This window comes from Phoenix dactylifera, chromosome 3 (genome assembly GCF_051530095.1).
Source record: "Phoenix dactylifera cultivar Ajwa chromosome 3, Ajwa_hap1_PhDact_Kaust_v1.1, whole genome shotgun sequence".
Classification (NCBI taxonomy): domain Eukaryota; kingdom Viridiplantae; phylum Streptophyta; class Magnoliopsida; order Arecales; family Arecaceae; genus Phoenix; species Phoenix dactylifera.
Window position 1 is genome coordinate 42,412,976 of NC_143192.1, and position 19,378 is coordinate 42,432,353.

General features: G+C 37.8%; 2 protein-coding genes and 1 non-coding gene across 16 annotated transcripts; 1 reads left to right on the plus strand and 2 right to left on the minus strand.

Annotated features, from left to right (window-relative positions):
* Positions 1–3,858: 3,858 nt before the first annotated feature.
* LOC103699681 (uncharacterized) lies at positions 3,859–4,783 on the minus strand. Its single transcript, XM_008781686.6, has 2 exons — positions 4,560–4,783; positions 3,859–4,457 (listed from the first exon to the last, which is right to left on the minus strand). The coding sequence occupies exons 1-2, from the start codon at positions 4,683–4,685 to the stop codon at positions 3,990–3,992; spliced, it is 594 nt and encodes a 197-aa protein (XP_008779908.4). The 5' UTR covers positions 4,686–4,783; the 3' UTR covers positions 3,859–3,989.
* A 4,543-nt stretch (positions 4,784–9,326) lies between these two features.
* Positions 9,327–16,990, plus strand: LOC103699691 (barley B recombinant-like protein D). 14 transcript variants are annotated; one of them, XM_088718476.2, is made up of 5 exons: positions 9,327–9,904; positions 10,227–10,348; positions 14,152–14,202; positions 14,376–14,526; positions 15,706–16,990. In XM_088718476.2, exons 4-5 carry the CDS (start codon positions 14,458–14,460, stop codon positions 16,690–16,692), a joined length of 1,056 nt encoding a protein of 351 aa, XP_088574602.2. In that variant the 5' UTR covers positions 9,327–9,904; positions 10,227–10,348; positions 14,152–14,202; positions 14,376–14,457; the 3' UTR covers positions 16,693–16,990. The 14 variants fall into 14 exon arrangements, with proteins under 14 accessions (XP_088574602.2, XP_088574603.2, XP_088574606.2 ...); XM_088718477.2 differs by having other exon boundaries at positions 9,327–9,832; XM_088718474.2 differs by having other exon boundaries at positions 9,328–9,904; positions 14,402–14,526.
* Positions 16,991–19,191: 2,201 nt separating this feature from the next.
* Positions 19,192–19,277, minus strand: LOC113462087 (small nucleolar RNA snoR20a). The gene has a single exon (XR_003384308.1). It is a non-coding gene; the product is annotated as a small nucleolar RNA snoR20a (small nucleolar RNA).
* Positions 19,278–19,378: the final 101 nt, after the last annotated feature.

Sequence of the window (19,378 nt, forward strand, 5' to 3'; positions counted from 1 at the left end):
GGCGACGGTGCCGTTACCACTTGCCTGCGAGTCTTGAAAGGTAAGACAAAAAAAAAGAAAAAGGTCATGACGGGTCTTAATGAGTTCCGTCTAATCAAATACTTTTAAAACTGTCCCATTTTTCAGGAGTTGTCAGTTACCCGAAGGATCCGTTCTTATCCGGAATCCACATTTTTTGGGATAAATATATTTTAAATAATATTTAGATAAAAATAATTTATTTATATTTTTTTAAATATTAGAAAATAACTTTAGAATCTATTATCTATATATTTTTATGTTAGCACCTTTCCCGATAATTTGCTGAGATATATCCATATTTCCCATAATACCCCTTATTGCAAAAATATAATTATATATAATATATATTATTATTTAATGTATATTATAATAAATAATAATATTATATAGATAGATTATATTATATTATTATCTATTATATAGTATAATATAATTATTATATTTTTGTATTATATTATATATAGTATAATATATGAATATAAATATAACATAGAGTATATACATTATATTATATATTATATATTATTTTATTTTATAATATAGTTATATTATATTATATTATATTATATTATTATTGGGTTAAGAATATTTTAGGAGCAAAATAAAAATTTATTTTTTCAGCTGATGGAAAAATAACTTAGCCGCCTCCTTGGTAAAACTTTCTCCCTATTTAATGGGTAAAAACAGCTTATGAAAAAATAACTTATATATCCATCTAAAAAACATAAAAATATGAGTAAGTTGGTCAAAAAAAAAAAAAATGACCAATTTTTTTATGATATTTACCCACGAAGAATGAGCCTATAATATCTCCATTACTCTTGAGAGGCAATGCATCCCCAAAAAAACTAATGCGAAATCTACTAAAGAAGCATTTTCGTGTGGATTTAAAAATCATTTATATATGTGGTAGATGATAATTTATGCAGGTGTTATATACGAATATATGTATACGCATGCATGTATGCATAACCAACCAAAACTAACTTCATTAGCGAAAAAGTAAGCCACTTAAACGGAGACATACTTTATTAGATAGAGATAGTCGAGAGTGAAAATTTTATCCAAGCAACTGCAACTGAGGGAAGATCAAGGGGGTGTCATTTAGACCCGCCACCCCATACGAACTTGGGAGGGAGGGAGAACGGTACAGCATGCAGGGGTGGGGGATAGGAGAGGAGGTACATGGCAGCTGAGCCCTGCCCCCTTAATCTCCGGTAACAATCCAGAACCTCATCCAAAATGGCTAGCCGGAAGGTATTATTTGAGTTCCTTGATCCTGTATAAGTACCCAAGATCTACCCAGCGAATAACCGATGTGGGACTTAATACACGCCCGCACGGATCCTTACATACTCCCCCCGTTCAAGTCCTGACGTCCTCGTCAGGCTAAGGGTTCAAATCCATTCAAATCTAATCACAAACACCACGATCGGTCCGTGGTCAACCCCAATAGATCCGTGCTGCAGTGTCCCCTAGTCCACATAGGTTATGGGCCGGGTCCGCTCTGATACCATTTGTAACAACCCAGAACCTCATCCAAAATGGCTAGCCGGAAGGTATTATTTGGGTTCTTTAATCCTGTATAAGTACCCAAGATCTACCCAGTGAATAATCGATGTGGGACTAAACACACGCCCACACGGATCCTCACATCTCCTTTCGTTGTTTGGATTACCGTCACCTTGGGTGAAGACCTGAAACCCTTTCCACAAAACACAGTTACTCATTACGTGATACGAGCTGTATATTCCGACTAAAATAAATATTCCCATTCAGCAGTTCCAAACTATCAATCCAACTCGTGGGCTGGTCGGCCCAACAGACCTCCTTTGTATGCCCATAACTCGTCAACCTCATCCTAAGCCTGATAAAAGAGTTTTTGTTTCTAGATGTTCATTCTTGATCATAGAATATGGAGTTTGGAATCTCTCTAAGTCTCTATCCGTGTCTTGTCCTGTTAAAGCATTTACCATCCATTCAAGCTACTCTCATATGATGCTTTTTCTCTCTAGTTCAATCACTCACCATTGATTCCAACTGGAGAGATTCGGATGGCGGCATTCAGCTGCTGCTGAAAGAGTATTGTACTTTTCAGATCGTGCATGTGTTTCGTGAGACGAACAGAGCTGCTGATTGAATCGTCTCATTTGCTGCCCAACATTCTGAAGAGAATCTTTGAACTCGACATGTTTCTGTCCCTCTGCCACTGTATAGTCTTCTTTTCATTGATTTAGCTGGTTGTGTTTACGCGAGCTTAGTGTGAGCAGCCGATGTACCAAAAAAAAAAAAAATTCTAACGGTATCACAGGCAACCCTGTACCAAAGTGGACAAAGGCACAAAGAGGAGATGCGAAACTCGAATGGGAACAGATTAGTAATTGTGAAGAATTGCAACCAACACCCTTTTAAGAGTCACTAACATAAGAAGGCAGATACAACCTTTTGCCGGTTGAGAGCATCGATTCACCAGTATTTGGAGCGCAAAATGGAAGGATGCCATGAAGAACTAGAAACTAACACAAAAATCGAGTTGTTTGCCAGGCCCATCTTACTACTATCTTCCGTCACTGTTCTTGCCAACTCATGGTTCACAAACAATTCCAGTATTCCACACATGCTGATCAGATAGAGAGGAAAAAAAAAACTAACATTTCGTAAGATCTCGTGAACTTGGGCTTGCTCTAGTGATAATTATTCCTTGATGATACACCTCCAGAAATTTGATTTTAAATAATTAAGTACATATAGATCTCCGACCTTGAGTCATAGGTATTCTCAGTACTACCTTAACCAAGAGTGTTCCTTACTCCACGGATCCTAGATTCAGAACGAATCAAAAAAAGAAAACAAGAAGAAGAAAAAAGGGATGGTTCTACATCTTTAATTCCCTTTTCTAATAAGAACTGCACGTTAACCTCATATATGCAGTCATGATTATTTTTGATAAACCAAAATCAGTACCTTCCGTCAAATAACCAGTTCAGGACTTAACCACACAGCTTACGATGCATGAACAGTTGGAAACTACTCTAGGTACCAAATAAACCTGGTTAAAAGTTAAAATTAGTAACAACAACCAGTAAACCTGTACCGGAAAACAATAACCACTAAACCACATATGTAATGCTTGGATGATTAGACCAAGTTATTAAAACAAACACTAGTAAATTATGTTTTCAAGCTTGCCTGCAGCATGGTTGACTTATTCAAGTTTACAAGACTGTCATATTCAAGGTACAACAAATCCCAGTTCCTCTTGGACCGGCCAAATTAGTAGATGCACCACATCCAATGAACCAAACCAATAGTCACCCGTTATATTACCTCCCCCCTCCCCCTCTCCCTTGCATTTAAACTATTTCACGATAGAAATACACATGCCCCAAAATTTGGATTGGTCCACTAGATTTGGTCTATCTAATAATTTTTCTAATTTTAAAAAAATAATTTAAAAAAATCAGCACTGCACCACCATGACAGAGTTGAGATACAGACCACACCTAATGCTGTTCTTCCAATTTTAGAAAGTGACAGCAGATTGCATGCTCTCTAAAACATTCACCAAGCGAATAAAGACGGTCAGATACGTTGTACACAAATAGCCATCGGACTAACCACTATCAACACTCCCTTTCCACCCTTGAAGAAAAAAAAATGTGACAGCCCCCCCATTACAAGAGAACCCAGTTTGATCACATTTCCTAAAGTTCGAAACATCACCAACCAACCACCATCGTGTCTTGCAACTAAAAAAAATATATCGATCAATCTATTATAATATAAAATCTATGAGATGATAGGAGTATGATAGAATCTTGGAAGAGCCCTGCCATAGGAGAGAAGAAGGGAAGCACTGCTTATATTTCATTCATAAGGGAAAAGATATATAGCAGGCGAGATTTACAGAGACCGACAGCAGAAGAATTAAGTCCAAAATTTTTACAATATATCAAAAATTAGAAGCATCAGGCAGTGGTCTTCCTAGACTTCTTCGCAGCAGGGGATTTAATGGATTTGGGTTGCTTGGGCTTCGCCGGAGCCGCCTTCTTTGGCTTCTTAGCTCCTGCTGCCTTCTTGGGGGACTTGGGAGCCTTGGAAGAGGCCGCAGGCTTCTTCCTCTTCGCTGCAGCAACGGCGGACGGAGCATTGCGCTTGGTAGCACCAGAAGACGCCTCCTTGGGCTTCTGCGCCTTGGCCGGCTTCTTCTCCTTCTTCGCCGGCTTTTCATCCTTCTTCGCGGCCTCGGACAGCTTGAACGAGGCCTTGACCTTCACGAGCTTCCCCTTGCCGGCGAAGTTCTTCAACTGGATCGCCAGCATCTTCTTGTAGTTCGCCGGGAGGACCCCCTTGTGCTTCTCCTCCATGAACTTGGCGATAGCGTAGGGGCTCGACCCAGTCTTCTCGTTCAATGCCAAAAGCGCTTCTTTGATCATCTACACCACCATCAAAAAATTTTCACAACCAAAATTTCAAATTGGAAACTGGAGACGATCGGAGAGAGATCGAGAAGAAGGGAAAAGGCGGGATTTTTTTACCTGGAAATAAGGGGGATGGGACGGGGAAGTAGGCTTGGAGACCTTGGCCTTTTTCTCCTTCGCGACCTTCGGGGCTCGGGGCCTCTTCTCCTCGGCCGGCTTCGGAGCCTTCCCGATGGCAGGCATCGCGACAGACCTCGGGCAAATTCGAAAACGAGAGCGAGCGAGAGAGAAAGAGAGACAAAGAGGGAGAAATGGAACCGAACTCGAATGATGGCAGGATCCCGACCTGGAAGCAGTATTTATAGGAGGGCAGTGGGGATCTTGGGGGAGAGGGGAAGGCGAGCTGTGATTGGTGAAGAGAAAAGCACACGGATCGATCACCAAAGGGTGGGGGATGCATCCGTGCCGTCGGAATGAACGGTGGATGTCGAGGAGAGCTCTTTAAAACTTTCCTTTCGGGATTTCCGTTTGGTTCTTATCTTTTGGCAACGGCAAGGATGGAAGGATTTGCATGACGTTGGAGTTGAGCGGGTCACGTGCTCTTTCGTGTTTGATTGTGGGTCTGGTAACCGTTCATTTACAATTACACTGGATTTCCCCGGCGCCAATGGGTTTGTGTTTTTTTAAAAGGGATTTTATGCGGGTTATAAGGTTGCAAACTGCGGATTATGGAGGCTGGTTTTAGTGAGAGTGGTTTTGTAGCTTATGTTTGTACTAATAATGAAAATCCAGATTATAGAGGGGTATTTTTTTCTTCTGATTGATGGATTATATAGCTTTTACCCTAGGTTTCATAATTATTCTTTTAGTAAGAAATGGAACTAAAATTGGAAAAAAAACAAAAATTAAATATCATAATGGCTAATTAGTAATCTTCCGGTACGTACCTCATAGTGATCCTTGATAAGCTAAATTGCAACGGTAGAAAGTTGTGTCATCATCCAAAAGGTTGAGGTTTGGTCACAAATGTGTTATGCTTTAACCTCGTTGTATCTTGTTATTTAATACAGAATCAACAATTTATCAACTTTAACCATTGATATGCATCTCTTATAAGAACAATCAATTGCTCCGTACATGACTTTAAGAGAGCGTGAATTAATGATTGAAGCCATCATGTTAATATTGATGCCCAAATCCTATCCGATGATGGTGGAAGTTTGGGGTGTGTCGAGCAACCTGTTGTAGAGGATGGAGTGTTGATCTACCATGGAGAGATGCTAATATATATTAAAAAAAAAAGCTCGGCGGATTAGCTCCGCTCATGCCCTACGATACCTAAGTTAAACAGGATATTGGGAACAACAAGAGAAAAGAGAGCAAAACATAGAATAATTTATCTTCTACATACCTAGGAGCTTGAGCTCCTTTTATAAATGAAAAGTTTATGTTCTATACAAAGTTAGACTCTTTAAAATCCGAGATTGCGAGGCAAACTGCACACAAAAGGAAGCTTGGGGTGTGCCGAGCAACTTACTATAGAAGATAGAGTGTCAATCTACTATAGAGAAATGCTGATCTATACACAAAAGGAAGAAAAAAAGCTTGTCGAATGGGCTTCAGTCGGGCACTTTGATGTCTAAGTCAGACAAAGTATTGGAAACAACGAGAGAAAAAGAAGTGTGTAGAATAACCCGTCTTTTACATACCTAGGATGAAGAGTTCCTATTCCATCGGAGTTGGACTCTTTAAAATTCGAATTTGAGAGTGAGACTATCTCTTCGCTTTTCCTATCTAGATCAATTTGAAAATAAAAGTTCCATTGAAATTGGCCTCCTACTAAGCCATGTGTCGGCCCATAATAGGTAGACCAAATCTAGGCCATATCAATTACTATTTTTGAACCAATTATAACTTCGATGCAAGAGCTTTATCAATAGAATGCAAGAGCCCTATCGATACAATGCAAAAGCAATGCCAATTTCTTTTTAATGCCGGCCTTGCATGTGATACATGTGGGACCTAGGGTTTAAGGAGGCAAGATATGGTATATGCCATGTCATTTGATTAAGTGCTAGCATATCTTTAGCATCTATTGTCATTCAATATATTTAGTTTTGATTATCTAAAGCAAGTAAGGCAAGCTAAGCGTAAATATCATGTGCACTATGGTTAATTAACTTTTCTTTCTCTTATATCTAAGATACATGAAATTAAGCAATTCGTAATGGACATCAGCAACTCATTATAGCATGATATTCATTTTTCTTATAGCACCAAAATGTTTGGGGATTTACAAATAAATAAATAAATAAATTGTCGAGACAAGCAAGTTACATCAGTGAAAAGATTATATCACAATCCATATGATAGAAAAATACATGTTCTGATATTGGTGTTTGCATCATGTTGAATGGTTTCCAACTGTCATCTTATCTTTTACTTGTCGTGTACTTTATGGCATTAGAAACTTGGAGCATCCGTAAAGGACTAATTACTTTGCAAATCTAGAATAATACCAGTTCTTTAATTAATCTTGCAATATATTGTGCTTAACTTCAAAAATTTATAGCCACTGCACATACGCTATGACCTTTTAAAATGACAACATTCAAAAGTTCTGATCGGTATTTCCTAACATTCTTATTTGTTTCAAGATGCTAATATTATTTGTTCTAGTTATGTAGAGTCAACTATACGTAATTTTTTGGCCATTAATGAAAAAAAAAAAATCCAAGTATCATTATTCATAGTTCAAGAAAACAAAATAAAACTAGAATCCCATAAGTTGAGAGAGAATAATGATCAAGGATGAGAGTCCGTCATTTGATGGACATGCCGAAAGATCAAATTTTTTAAGAAGATCCAGGACATTATAGTAGGTAAAGGAAGACTGCACTAGTTAAATAGAATTGTACTCAAAACAATATCATTTAAATACAAATAAAACTATTACACTATAAAGTTATAAGGTCATCGTATTGTTGTTATGAATTCATATATGCCATTCTAATAGTTAACTATAGAATAATAAAATATAAATAGCCTGATTTCTTGACCTGCTAGCAATATCTTAGTCACAATTCAAACACTACAATTTGTCCTTGATGCATTTTGAGAAATGTAACCATGGTGCAACCTTCATAATACCCTAGCAATAGCCTTTTATGTGACTTTTTTTTTGGGGGGATTTCTAAGAATATAGTTATATATAGACTCTTTGAACTGTAAATGAGATCAGTGTAAAAACTAAAAGGTAGAGGATAATTTTTCAAGAAATTATTTATATAAGGAGTTTTAATTTTGTGCATGCAGCACAATGGAGTTCTGACTTTGCGTGCGTTATATATTGCAAATGATGGTCATGTATACTTTTGCCATTGACTTGCTTTATATCTAATATTATGTGGGATGCCATAGCTATGGTAAGTTATCCCTGATGAAGACCGTATTGAAAAATTTTCAATTTTTCCAAGCTTTCCACACTTACATGTCTAAATAGTATGCATCTATAGAAGAACAAAACAAATGTTTCAATTACCACATTTGTCGTAAGGTTTAAAGATAACTGTCGCTACCGAAAAACATGGTAAGCAATTTTTCTCTTATAAAAAATGATGGGCTGGACGGCTTTGATCTCTAGGTACCTCCCATAAGAAGAGGAATGCTGGCTAACTTAGTTTAGGCACATTGGCAATAAGAAATATAAACCCAAAGGTTTTTTTGAAATCATAATTGTTCCCATATTTATATTTCTTTGCAGATTAGTGAAGTTTTCTACATAGGGATTAGTGTTGAAGATAGTATTTCAATGAAACTTCTACCATTCCTTATTTTTATTTTCACTCTTTTTGAAAGACATCAATCTTTGCTTCCAAAAGATCAAAAGACTCTAAGTTTCATCCTATAGGTTGCTCGGTCTGGTCCATTTCTTTCTGAATTTTTGAAAACAAAAATAGAGAACAAAAGCAATATCGAACATACCCTAAATTTAGTAAATGAAATCATTTTTTGAGATTATTGCATGATAAAATTTCAAGTATTTGGATGTTCGCTTGGGACCTATTAAAGAAATGCTAGCCAAAAGGCTTGTTAACGGTGAGTATGTAATAGTTATAATAAATATGTGACCTCAAGTAAAATTAATAGTTGTTGCTTGCTTGATAATGAGAGTTATCAACCATTACAGATAATAGGATTCAGATTGCCTTGGGACAAGGATTGAAAGAATGTTCAGTAGAGTTGAACAACATATGCTACCAAAAACAAATCGAGAGGATAGGGACAAGGAACATTAACTTCATCAAGAAAACCACTCAGAGAATTTCCTATTGCTCCTTTAGTCTCTGGTACCATACTGATTGCAACATATAAACGAGAGAAATATACACATGATCAAGACTGTGTTCAATACCAAAAGAGCCCAATCAAATAAGGGTTATTTAACGTGAGCAGGAAATAAAAAAGAAAAAAATCATAAGAGATTGTAAGAGTGTAAATGATGGATTTTGCATTTTCCTCCTTAAATTAAAAATATTCTTTTGGCTGGTTCGTAGGGATTTATGCCTGAAACAATTCCTTGGTGTAACTAGAGAAGGTCATTAAGGCATGCTTGATTCGAAAATAAGCTAAAACAAACTTGAATAAAATCCATGTAATCAATTTTGTTTTGTGAAGCAAAAGTTTTTATTTGTTTGGCACCAGAATAAAGAAGTTAAAGAAAGTATACTTTTGAAGGATTTTAGTAAAATAGAAAAAGCATGTTTCAGATATTCATTCTTCTCTGACCTAAATAAAATTATTTGACCAAAATTTTCAAACTGTTCATTCACTTAGCTAGATTCCTCTCTTTTTACCCCTAATTAATCAATCAAACCATGCTGGAACCCTAACCCTAAGGCATGAGGGCTCAACCAATGGACTTCCTCCTCCCCCTTCTCTCTCTTACCATAATCTTTACTAGATCTCCCATGCCCTAACATCTAGGCCCGTATCCAAACTCTGGTCCCAAGGGAATGGAAGGCTTCGTCTGAACCCAGTCATCCAGAGTGAACCCAAGAGGAAGGCCTGGAAATCCTTTCCCTCTTCTTATTAAGAACCTAGCCCCCTGCCTCCTTCCTCATCCCCGGAAAAAAAAGAAAGAAATGAGTTGGGGACTTGGGGGACAAAGGAGTGGTATCTCCGGGCATTCAAACCCTTCTCCTGGGGTTAATCCAGTTCGTCAGAGAGCTGGGTAAGCGGACCCCAGGGGTCAGGAGACTCGGAACTAGCGAAGGGAAGCAAACAAAAGAAAGTAACAGTAGAAAAGAAGAAGGAAAGGAGCAATTTTCCCCAAGGTATTAATCCCAAGAAGAGGACGACGAGGAGGGGAGGAAGAAAGGAAATTTGGGGTATTTTCTTTTCTTCTTCTCTTGATTACCCCACCCCCACCCCCACCCCCACCCCCCTCTTGTCTCCCGGAGGTAAGAGTTCTCCCTCAGCCCTCTTCTTTTCTCTATCTATCTATTTGTATCGAAACTTATGATTTCCTTGCTGGATTTTACGCATGTCTTTTGTTTAGCTTTCTGATGACTTCATGTATGGTTAATTGTTGTAAAAAAATCGGACCTTTTATGCGTTTTCTGGACCCGATGAAACTTGAGTTGAATCCCGCGTTGTTGGCTTCCAATTTATCTGCTGTTTGGATCTGATTCATTGGTTCTCATGTGGTTGTGGTTTGGATTAAATCGGGAGTAGACGTTGTTGGTGTTTGATTAATGCATGGGCCTTTTCTTTTTGTAGCAGAGATTCATGTAAATATCTTTAGGGATTTTGGGAATGATGGCACCTTAAAGCTATGTGGGAGCTAAACGATTTGCTTGGAGATGGACCAGACTATTGTTCTTGGTACTTGTATAGGAGTGCAGGTGAACCCGTTAACTTGGGCTGACTTATCCAACACAGAGTTTAATTGACAACTTGTCGATCTGGTGCATATTGGGTTGATTCTTAGTGAATATCATGTAAGAAAGTATTAGGTGTGCAAAATGTTGGCTTTTCTCTGGATTGTAATGCTCAAAAATCAGATTGCTAATACTACCATTGGAGAGTAGGGTGTCAAAAACTAATGACTGGTTAACATTCATCGTCGTCTTTTTTTTTTTTTTGGTCAAAACGGCATCGTCATCTTCTTTATTAGCTCTGGGTAGTAAACAATGAAAAACAGACAAGTGTAGATGGAAACTGTCTTTAAATTGTAAGCTAATAATTATTGCAAGTTTGCCCATGTGTATTCTGAAGTTACCACATGAACCATAAAACTTTTAACTCATTTTGATGATATTGATGTGGCTGCATTAGAAACTTTGCGTTGGCACTCTCTATAATCTTTCTTCATGTCGATCTGTTCTGAAATTTCACTTATTATACTGTAACTTTGTGTAAGAAGAATTAAGAATCTTGTGACATTTTTTAACTTACTAGGACTACTTTAGATCCTATTGTCCATTTTTCTTTGATCTTGTTTTAAATTTAAATCCCATGGTCACTACCACTGGCATTTTACATGCACTTAGGTCTGGGATTAGCTTCAAGTGTGTGAATGGGGAAGGGTGCTCACAAAAGATTATAATAAGGAGGCACTCATATTGTGGGTGACGGGTTTAGATTCCATAGAGTTTTTAAAGTGGGTACAGTACCTGATGCAAATCATTCCATGTACTAAATTTAGGAACTTAAGTTCTTCATTTGCAATGCCAAATACAGAATTTCTTCCTCGAGATAGTCAACCTTGGAGGTATATCCTGTTTGCAATATCCCGTTCAACCTTGGAGAGGGTTTATGTAACAATCTCACTCTAATTTCCAAAACCTAAATTATTAATGTTTTGATGCTGTACCTTTCTCATAGTTTCAGACACCTTTTTGCCTCTGCTCCATGAATTTAAATAATTTCATTTCTCTAGAGTCAAGTCAATATCTAACTATCTTGCAGAATCTTAGCTATGTGATAGCTTTTCTTAAACCGGGTCAAAAACAAAGAAAGAAAACAGTATTGAGAAAAAGGAAAACAAAGCATTCACTTTTAAGATTTTAATTTCAAATTTCATTTTCTTTATAGTTGATACGGTCATAACTCATAACGTTATATTTGTCTATAGGTTCACCAAAGAGATTGTACTTAACTTGCTCTCCAACATCTAAGTTGACTTTCAAAGTTGTCCCTCAGTTGGTGGGATTTGGCTTGAAATGACTAAATAAGCCATTACCTCCCTCTAAAGTAGCAATTATGGATAATGACAATTCAACATATGATATTAATTTAGTGCATTTGTAATTTTATACAGAAACTTAATGCGAGGGATAACCCAGCAATCAATGCAATGAATCTGTTTGCTAGTGAGTCACTAATATTCCATTTCTACTCTCTATAAATGCACAGTAAGTTGAGCATTAAATAAATCATAGTTTCTATCTAAGCTTGTTCAGAGAAAGCTATATGCCATGATGTCCAAATGAGAGTTATGTCCCTGATAGCAAAGGATGGACAAGATAAGCATATTTTGCTGTGCCATGCTAACACTGGGCCATGCTGGCTGGCACATACTATCGGCCCAGTTTCATCACTTGGCACAGATTGGCACAACACTTATTTAAATTGTTTTGATAAGTTATTAATCAAAAATGGGTATAAAATATATATTTTAATCTTGGCATCGTGCTAACAAGTGACTAACTTGCCCACTGGCTGCAATAATTAAGGGCTTACGTCACATATAGTGACATCGAACAATGCAGTACGGACATTCAAGGAAATCATTTTTAGACCTTTTCTTTTTCTCTAAAATATTCCCAATTGCTCTGGACAAGGAAATGAACATACTTTGAACGCCCAAAATTCTAACACCCAAAACTGTGCAAAATGTGCATGAGAATTGCTAATGTACAACATTAACTATGCTAGATAAAAAAACAAACAAAAATGGGAAAAATCTGCTCTTTTAAGATCGAAGCAAATGTAAAATGTTATTGAAAGATGCTAAGATATCATTATGGCGAATAATCTTCCTGGATAATGATGTGATATATGAAGAAACAATTAGGGTTTGAAAAAGTGGCCACCTCCTTGGTACTATATAGCACATATGCGATTTGTATTTAAATTTATAACCACGTTCTTCAAGCTTTATTAAAACTATTTGGCACTGGGTTTATGAGTCCTTATTCATCTGACCTTCTTACTTGGGACTGCCTTGTTTGATCTCCATTGTCTCCTTTAAGTTGCAAGTCACAGCTTGTCGTTTGCCACAGTTGCTTCTAACCACATTACAGTTCTCATGCCTAGCCTATTTCTCATATTGTCATCTCTTTTGCACATCAAACTTGTTCTTTCTGACCTGTTCAGAGTTGATCCTCTTCTCATGTACTATTGCAACAATTGCCTCTTTCAATATCAACATGAGTGGCATGACTCTCCCACAACATGGTTTGCGTCATTGGCCCCATACTATCTATCACAGACTGGCTGTTCCAAATCTATGCAGTGATCATTTCACTCTCTCATTCGCATGAATTGATCTAAGTCAATGCTGTCATTCTTAGGTCTTTAGGCTTTTTTTGTAAAGAACAAGGCAAACCTAGTACTTTTAGACCTAAGGCACCTGCAAATGACCAAGTGCACTTGTGACATTAACCTCACATATTCCATTTCAACTTAATTTCAAACAGTCTGGGGCAGAAATTAGTGGATCCTCACCTTTATGTGGATATGCTAGACAAACAAAAGTGGCTAGGATGAAGTCAAGTGGAAAACATCCAATGATTAACATCATGCAGAAATATATACCGAGTTCTCATAATCATTTGCAGTATATATGGTCATGAGCATGCATGTTGCCATCCTTGTCTAGAAACCCCATTTGGGCGAGATAAGAAACCTAGCATAACTGTACTTTAGATTCTTAATTGCATAAAATTCTTTCCTAGTGAATCTCTTGCAGTCTCATTTCCCACATGGATGAAAAGATATTATCCTATCCATCTGATCTAATATTAATTATACCCAATGATTAGCCTTTTTAAGTTGGCAAGTCAGTCACATCCATGTCTTAATTAAGTTTAGGTGCAGCCTCTTTTCATCCATGCCACATTTGTAGCAGCATATGCGATAGCCTCCTAGAGGCCTTAAGGTGACAATGCAAAAGCATGATATGGGAAAAGAATTTCAGTGGAGACCAATCTAGAGTTGTTGGGTACATTTAAGCTGCTTCTTAGGAGTGACAAAGAGATAAATTCTAATAACATCTCCCGAAAAAAAGAAGGAAAAAATGGATTGCAGTCCATCTTTCTTTTTAAATGGAACCGATATTGATATCAACCTGTAGCAATAGGGTTAACTAATGAGTTTAATATTAGTAAGATGAGGATCGCCATAATATAACTCTGAGAACACCAATGATGGCAACTTATGAGTTTATTATGATTATTCATAGTGCATAGATGTTTTTTTTCAATTAAGAGTCCATGGGTTGCTAAACACTGAGTAAGACTTTATCTGACCAAAGCTGCCCTTCTGTTCCCTGTCCCATGATGTATTTGACTTCCAATCTCCTTAAGGAAAAATGGCAATAAAAAAAGCACAATTTATTAATCATATTGGGTGGTTTATCTTGGTTTATTTATTAGTCAATTTTGAGTTAATAATTTTACTCATAAGCATTTTTTTGTGTCAGACTTTTATCTGCTTTTCAAGGGGAACATAGCTTTGACTTCTCACTGAAATGGTGAGCTCTTGAACTTTAGCCCACGAGTCATTTTTCACAGAAATTCTTTATTCCATTTGCTAATAAGTTTTCCTTGAAAGCATTCTTCGGTTTTTACTCCAATGATGCTCTCTCTCACTCTCTGTGTGTGTCTCTCTCTTATAAACATAGCTTGTCAACTATCTAATTGGCAGTTTGTTGCTGAATGAACAATACCCAGAACCTGCAACAGGCATCAGAAGCTTTATACGTTTATTGCTGCAAGTGAATGCAGATATGGATGACGGTGGGCAGAGGGAGAACGTGAGGCACAAGACAGATCAATATAAACAAGTGCACGCACAGGTAATGAAGAAAATATACGAAAAAATATCTATTCATCTTTGCTTTTTATCGGACCATATCAAGAAGTGATATTTCAGCATCACTCTTTTTTTTTTCCTTACTATCTGCTCTAGTGCTCATGTCATTGAGTATAACTATGACTATAGCTTGAAACTGCAGGCCAAAAAGTATTCTAATGCCCATGCCCTAATGTTCTCGTAGCACAAACTTCTCTTTTCCTATTCTCTTCTCTATCTGTTCATAATCTCAGTTGTTAAGTTTGTAACCAGCCTGCCTTATCCCATTCAGGTATGGTCAATTTAATGAAGCATATCTTGGTATTTTTTCCTTACCAAGTCCATGTCCTACATCCGGTATTCTTCTTCATATCCTTCTTGATTTCAGTTTTTGTTAAGTCTTCCTATCCTCTCAAACAATTTAATCCGATCTTACACTTTTCAAGCTTGCTTTTGCCTTGTGCACCTGGCCACCTGGGTCAAGTATCTCAATGTTCTCTAATGATCTCTATAGGTTTTCAGTTTAAGTTAGAACCTGCATGCCAGGACCTTTATTTTTTCCCCTTGTCTTGCCTGAAGGAAATTTTGACAAATAGAAGTCCAAGAATCTTTACTTATTGTTGTTTTATCATGACTTTGGATCTTCTGATGTATGTGATATTTTTTGTCTAATTTTGTGTAATTACTGATTTTTGTTTTCATGAAATTCATGATGGTGCTCTAACATATTCAAGGGTGTTATTAAATGAGACCTAAACTTGTGGCTATATAAATGATGCAAGTATTCTTGAGTGCAAGAATGGTGTGTTTTCTGGACCATTTTTTTGTTTCCTTGCGACTCTCAACTTTTTTAGGATATGAATTTTAGGAGTGTTATCCATAATTCTTTATAGTTTTTTGCATTAAAATGTAAAGATGTGCTCAGTTCTGTTCATTGTTAATAGCCCAGTAAGCATGAGTGTGAGTTGCTGCAGTTTTGAGTTGTGAATCCTTTTAAGTATTGGCATCACTTGATTTTGTGAAAAGTAAACCTAACCTGCAGATCATTACTCCCTCGCGTTGGGTACCTAAAATTTTTCACTTCGCATACAATTTGCTGTAACAACACTGTACTAGCATACCCCACCCTTGTTTTAATGGTTAGATTGCACTTCTGATCATTCTGTTTTGCATGATATGATAGTGGATGATGCCTCAACATCAGCTAAAGGAGAACCATACTATAAAGATTATGGCCATCATGGCTGAGCGTGACAATGCTATTCAAGAACGCAATATAGCCCTTGCTGAGAAGAAAGCTGCTTTGGCTGAACGAGACATGGCAATCCTCCAACGTGATGCTGCAATTGCCGAGCGGAATAATGCCATCATGGAACGAGACAATGCTATTGCAGCTCTTCAGTATGCTCGTGAGAATGGCTTGAATGGCAACGGAGCATCCGCATGCCCTCCTGGGTGCACAGCTCCTCGTGGGACGAAACACATTCACCGCCACCAGCAGCAACACCTTCAGCATATTCACCCCTCACCACCACAACTATCAGATGCTCCCTACAACCACACAAGAGAGATGCATATAACTGAGGCATTTCCCATCTCAACAGCTTCCGAGAGCATTGCAAAGGGCCGGAAGGCTAAACGGCCAAGGAAAGAGACCAAAGCCCAGAATTCTCCATCCAAAAAGTCTTCAAAGTCCCCGAGAAAGAGTAGAAAGGGTGGAGGTGAAGACTTGAACAGGCAAGTCACTATTGCTAAGCCAGCCAGCGAGTGGAGGAATGAAATCAGAGGTGGGGATGATCTGAACAAGCAGGTAGCTCTGACAAAGCATCAAGAGTGGAAGGGTCAGGATCTGGGTCTGAACCAGGTCACCTTTGACGAAGCAACAATGCCTACGCCTGTCTGCTCATGCACAGGAAAATACCAGCCGTGTTACAAGTGGGGGAACGGAGGGTGGCAGTCGGCTTGCTGCACCACCACACTATCCATGTACCCGCTGCCGGTAATGCCCAACAAGCGGCATGCCCGTGTGGGAGGGCGCAAGATGAGCGGCGGTGCATTCAGAAAGCTGCTCAGCCGGCTGGCAGCAGAGGGCCACGATCTCTCGCAGCCAGTGGACCTCAAGGACAATTGGGCTAAGCATGGAACTAATCGCTATATCACAATCAAGTGAGGTAAATACTATGATGAGACTTAGATTTTTAGAATTAGGGTAGGGAAAAGAGCAGTTTTTGTGATTGATCTTTCTCTTCCCTGCCAAGTCTTTTTTTGTTCCCCTAGAGGAATATGATGGCTCCAGAGGAGCATAGGATCAGCATCTAATGAACATAAGGGTAGTGTGCTGATGTTAGGTGGTTGGTTACTCTGTCTTTATGTCATTGCCCTGGGAGTGAAAACTTAGGAATGCTGAATATGTAAGTTATCTGTATATATTTAATTTCGCCGGAGACGATGAGGTGGTATTTTCTTCAGCACAGAAACACTTTGATTATTATTGCTAGATGGATCTTCTTCAGAGATTTCTTAATTAGATGGGAAACGGCATTCGGAAAAAAATAAATAGTTGGTAGGTTATTATTCAATGTACTGCAGTGAAATGTACATTTGGTCAAAGGAGAAGCATCAAGAAATAGCCGAATTTCAGATGTGGAAAATTGTTTTGACTAGGAAATCAGATTCATCTGCTTGATGCTGTTGTCGGGAACTTCAGCCATCCTTATTAATCCATCTGTGATCGTTAACAATGTGATGACTTTTCTTCTGTTGCAAGGTTACATGTTTTCTCATGCCCTGGAAAATTCTGCTGCTGTTTTGACTTCAGGAGACATCTCCTAAGCAACAAAATCGCCATTCATGGCAAGCACTGATCAAATTTTTTTCACAATGGAGATTGTGAATCTACTATTCTGAAAAAAACATGCACAACTTGCTAAATTCTATGTTTTTGTAAGTTTTAATGTCAATTAAAACCTAGAGTACTGTAAAACATGTCAGAATTCTTTTTAAAATTCTCTAAAGGGCTCCATGAAATCTTGGCTAATTTCTAAGAATTGTGGATGAAGGGAAGTAGATGGAAATTGGGAGGGAATACATTTGAAAAGGCTTGCAGCAAGGGATAATGGGTAAATGACAGTACATTTGATGGTTATGGCTATTCTTTGTGGTTACGTTCCATTTCAGCATTGGTGTAGACCAGACAACACAATGTAGGTTTAAGCGTTCTTTCCACTACAGCAACAATAGGTTTAATAAGATCATGAGGTTCAAATGCCATTCCATAACTATTGTGTTACTCATCATTCTTGTTTCAGAACAAGACAACTATAGGAATGATCTAAGTAACGAGCCTCTGCTTTAATCCAGGTGGAACACCAAATTATCCACTCAGTGTGCTCGTTCATACTGGAGTATTGATATCATATGGCTTCTTTAGCAAGGCCTAGCACCAGACCCCATTGTTTAAATCCAATCAAACTATGTTACAGGTACGCATCCACAGCACAAACTCATTGGACACTGGCATCTGATGCGGCCATTAATCCAAGTTGCAACATAGAAGTGAATTTCCTACTCTTTATTGGGTCTGGAGAAGTTGCTCGTTTTCATTTTGGGAGAAGATCTGGCCTTGTTCCATTATGTTCAATTACGTTTCATACTACAATACATGCGTTTCATTTTATTTGGAATAAATAGACAAGAATTTTTCATGGCTAGATTCAGCCATTATCAGAAGGTAAGAAAGATGAAATAATTCCCTTGTGGAGAAAGACATGGGGGGGCAGGCTCTGCTTGATTGTAACATTCTCTCCAAGCATCTGGCTTCCTTGTTTTATATCTTGGATGGCCAAGGTTTGTTCTCCAATTCCAACAATTAAGCAACCAGAAGCAATCTTATTGATCTTCATTATCTAGAGTGAAGCATGAAGTAAAATTCCATGATGAAGGGGGGGGGAGAGAGAGAGAGAGAGATGCAATCTCAATTCGCCAAAGAATGTAAGATTTGCATTCAAGAGAGAAAAAGAGGGAAACTTTGTAGTAGCTGACTTGGTCATGATAGCTAGATTCTAGAGGGAAACTTTGTCGTGAAGAGGTGGTTCTTAAACATATTTCTGCACTACCTATTACTTCTAGCATCAAAATAAACAGGTTTAAAATTTCTCCCACAAAAAAGCAGGATCAAAACCATCAACCAGGGGAAAAGCAGTTCAGATACCAATAGAGGTTTAGAGCAACAAGTTAAAACAGTAAAACAAATTATAGCCTACAGCATAAAATCCTTTGCGAGCTTGCATCATCTTATATTCTTGGTCCATTCTTACAAAGCTCTTCAATAGCAGAAGTCTTCAACAGGTGCACAGACCTCATTTCTCTCTATTTTCATTCTGACTCTTTCGCTGGTTTCAAAAACAGAAAAACCTCAATGAAGAATCTAAACAATTTAACAGAACCAAAAAAGACAATCCATAGCCAACTCCATGACTGTACTGTACTCAATGCAGGTCATAAGGTGAGATTGCTTGATCCCATATACGAAGAAAAATAACTCCAGGATCAATGTTTGGAATAGTTGGTGTTAGTATCAACAATCACAGGCTTAAATATAAACTTCTCCTCTCTTTATAAAACAAAATTTCTTTAAAACATATCAATTTCTTTTATTCGGAAAATCTATGCCTCAGACCGTCCTAGTTCTTGCAATTTTCAACAAGAAGCAAGTGAAAGAACCTGCTTTCAGCCATTAAACTTGTCATCATTGGCATTACAAATTAAATTAAAAAAAACACACACTACGCCATTCACCAACACTGAAAAGGAAATTCATAATAACAAAAAAAATAAAAGTTCAAGCATGGTTTACG

Excerpts from the sequence above, each read along its gene's own strand:
- LOC103699691 (XM_088718476.2), top strand. The coding sequence starts at position 14,458 with ATGGATGACGGTGGGCAGAGGGAGAACGTGAGGCACAAGACAGATCAA. Across the intron at positions 14,527-15,705 it reads ATAAACAAGTGCACGCACAG|TGGATGATGCCTCAACATCA; the intron begins GTAATGAAGAAA and ends ATGATATGATAG.
- LOC103699681 (XM_008781686.6), bottom strand. The coding sequence starts at position 4,685 with ATGCCTGCCATCGGGAAGGCTCCGAAGCCGGCCGAGGAGAAGAGGCCC. Across the intron at positions 4,458-4,559 it reads CCCATCCCCCTTATTTCCAG|ATGATCAAAGAAGCGCTTTT; the intron begins GTAAAAAAATCC and ends ATGGTGGTGTAG.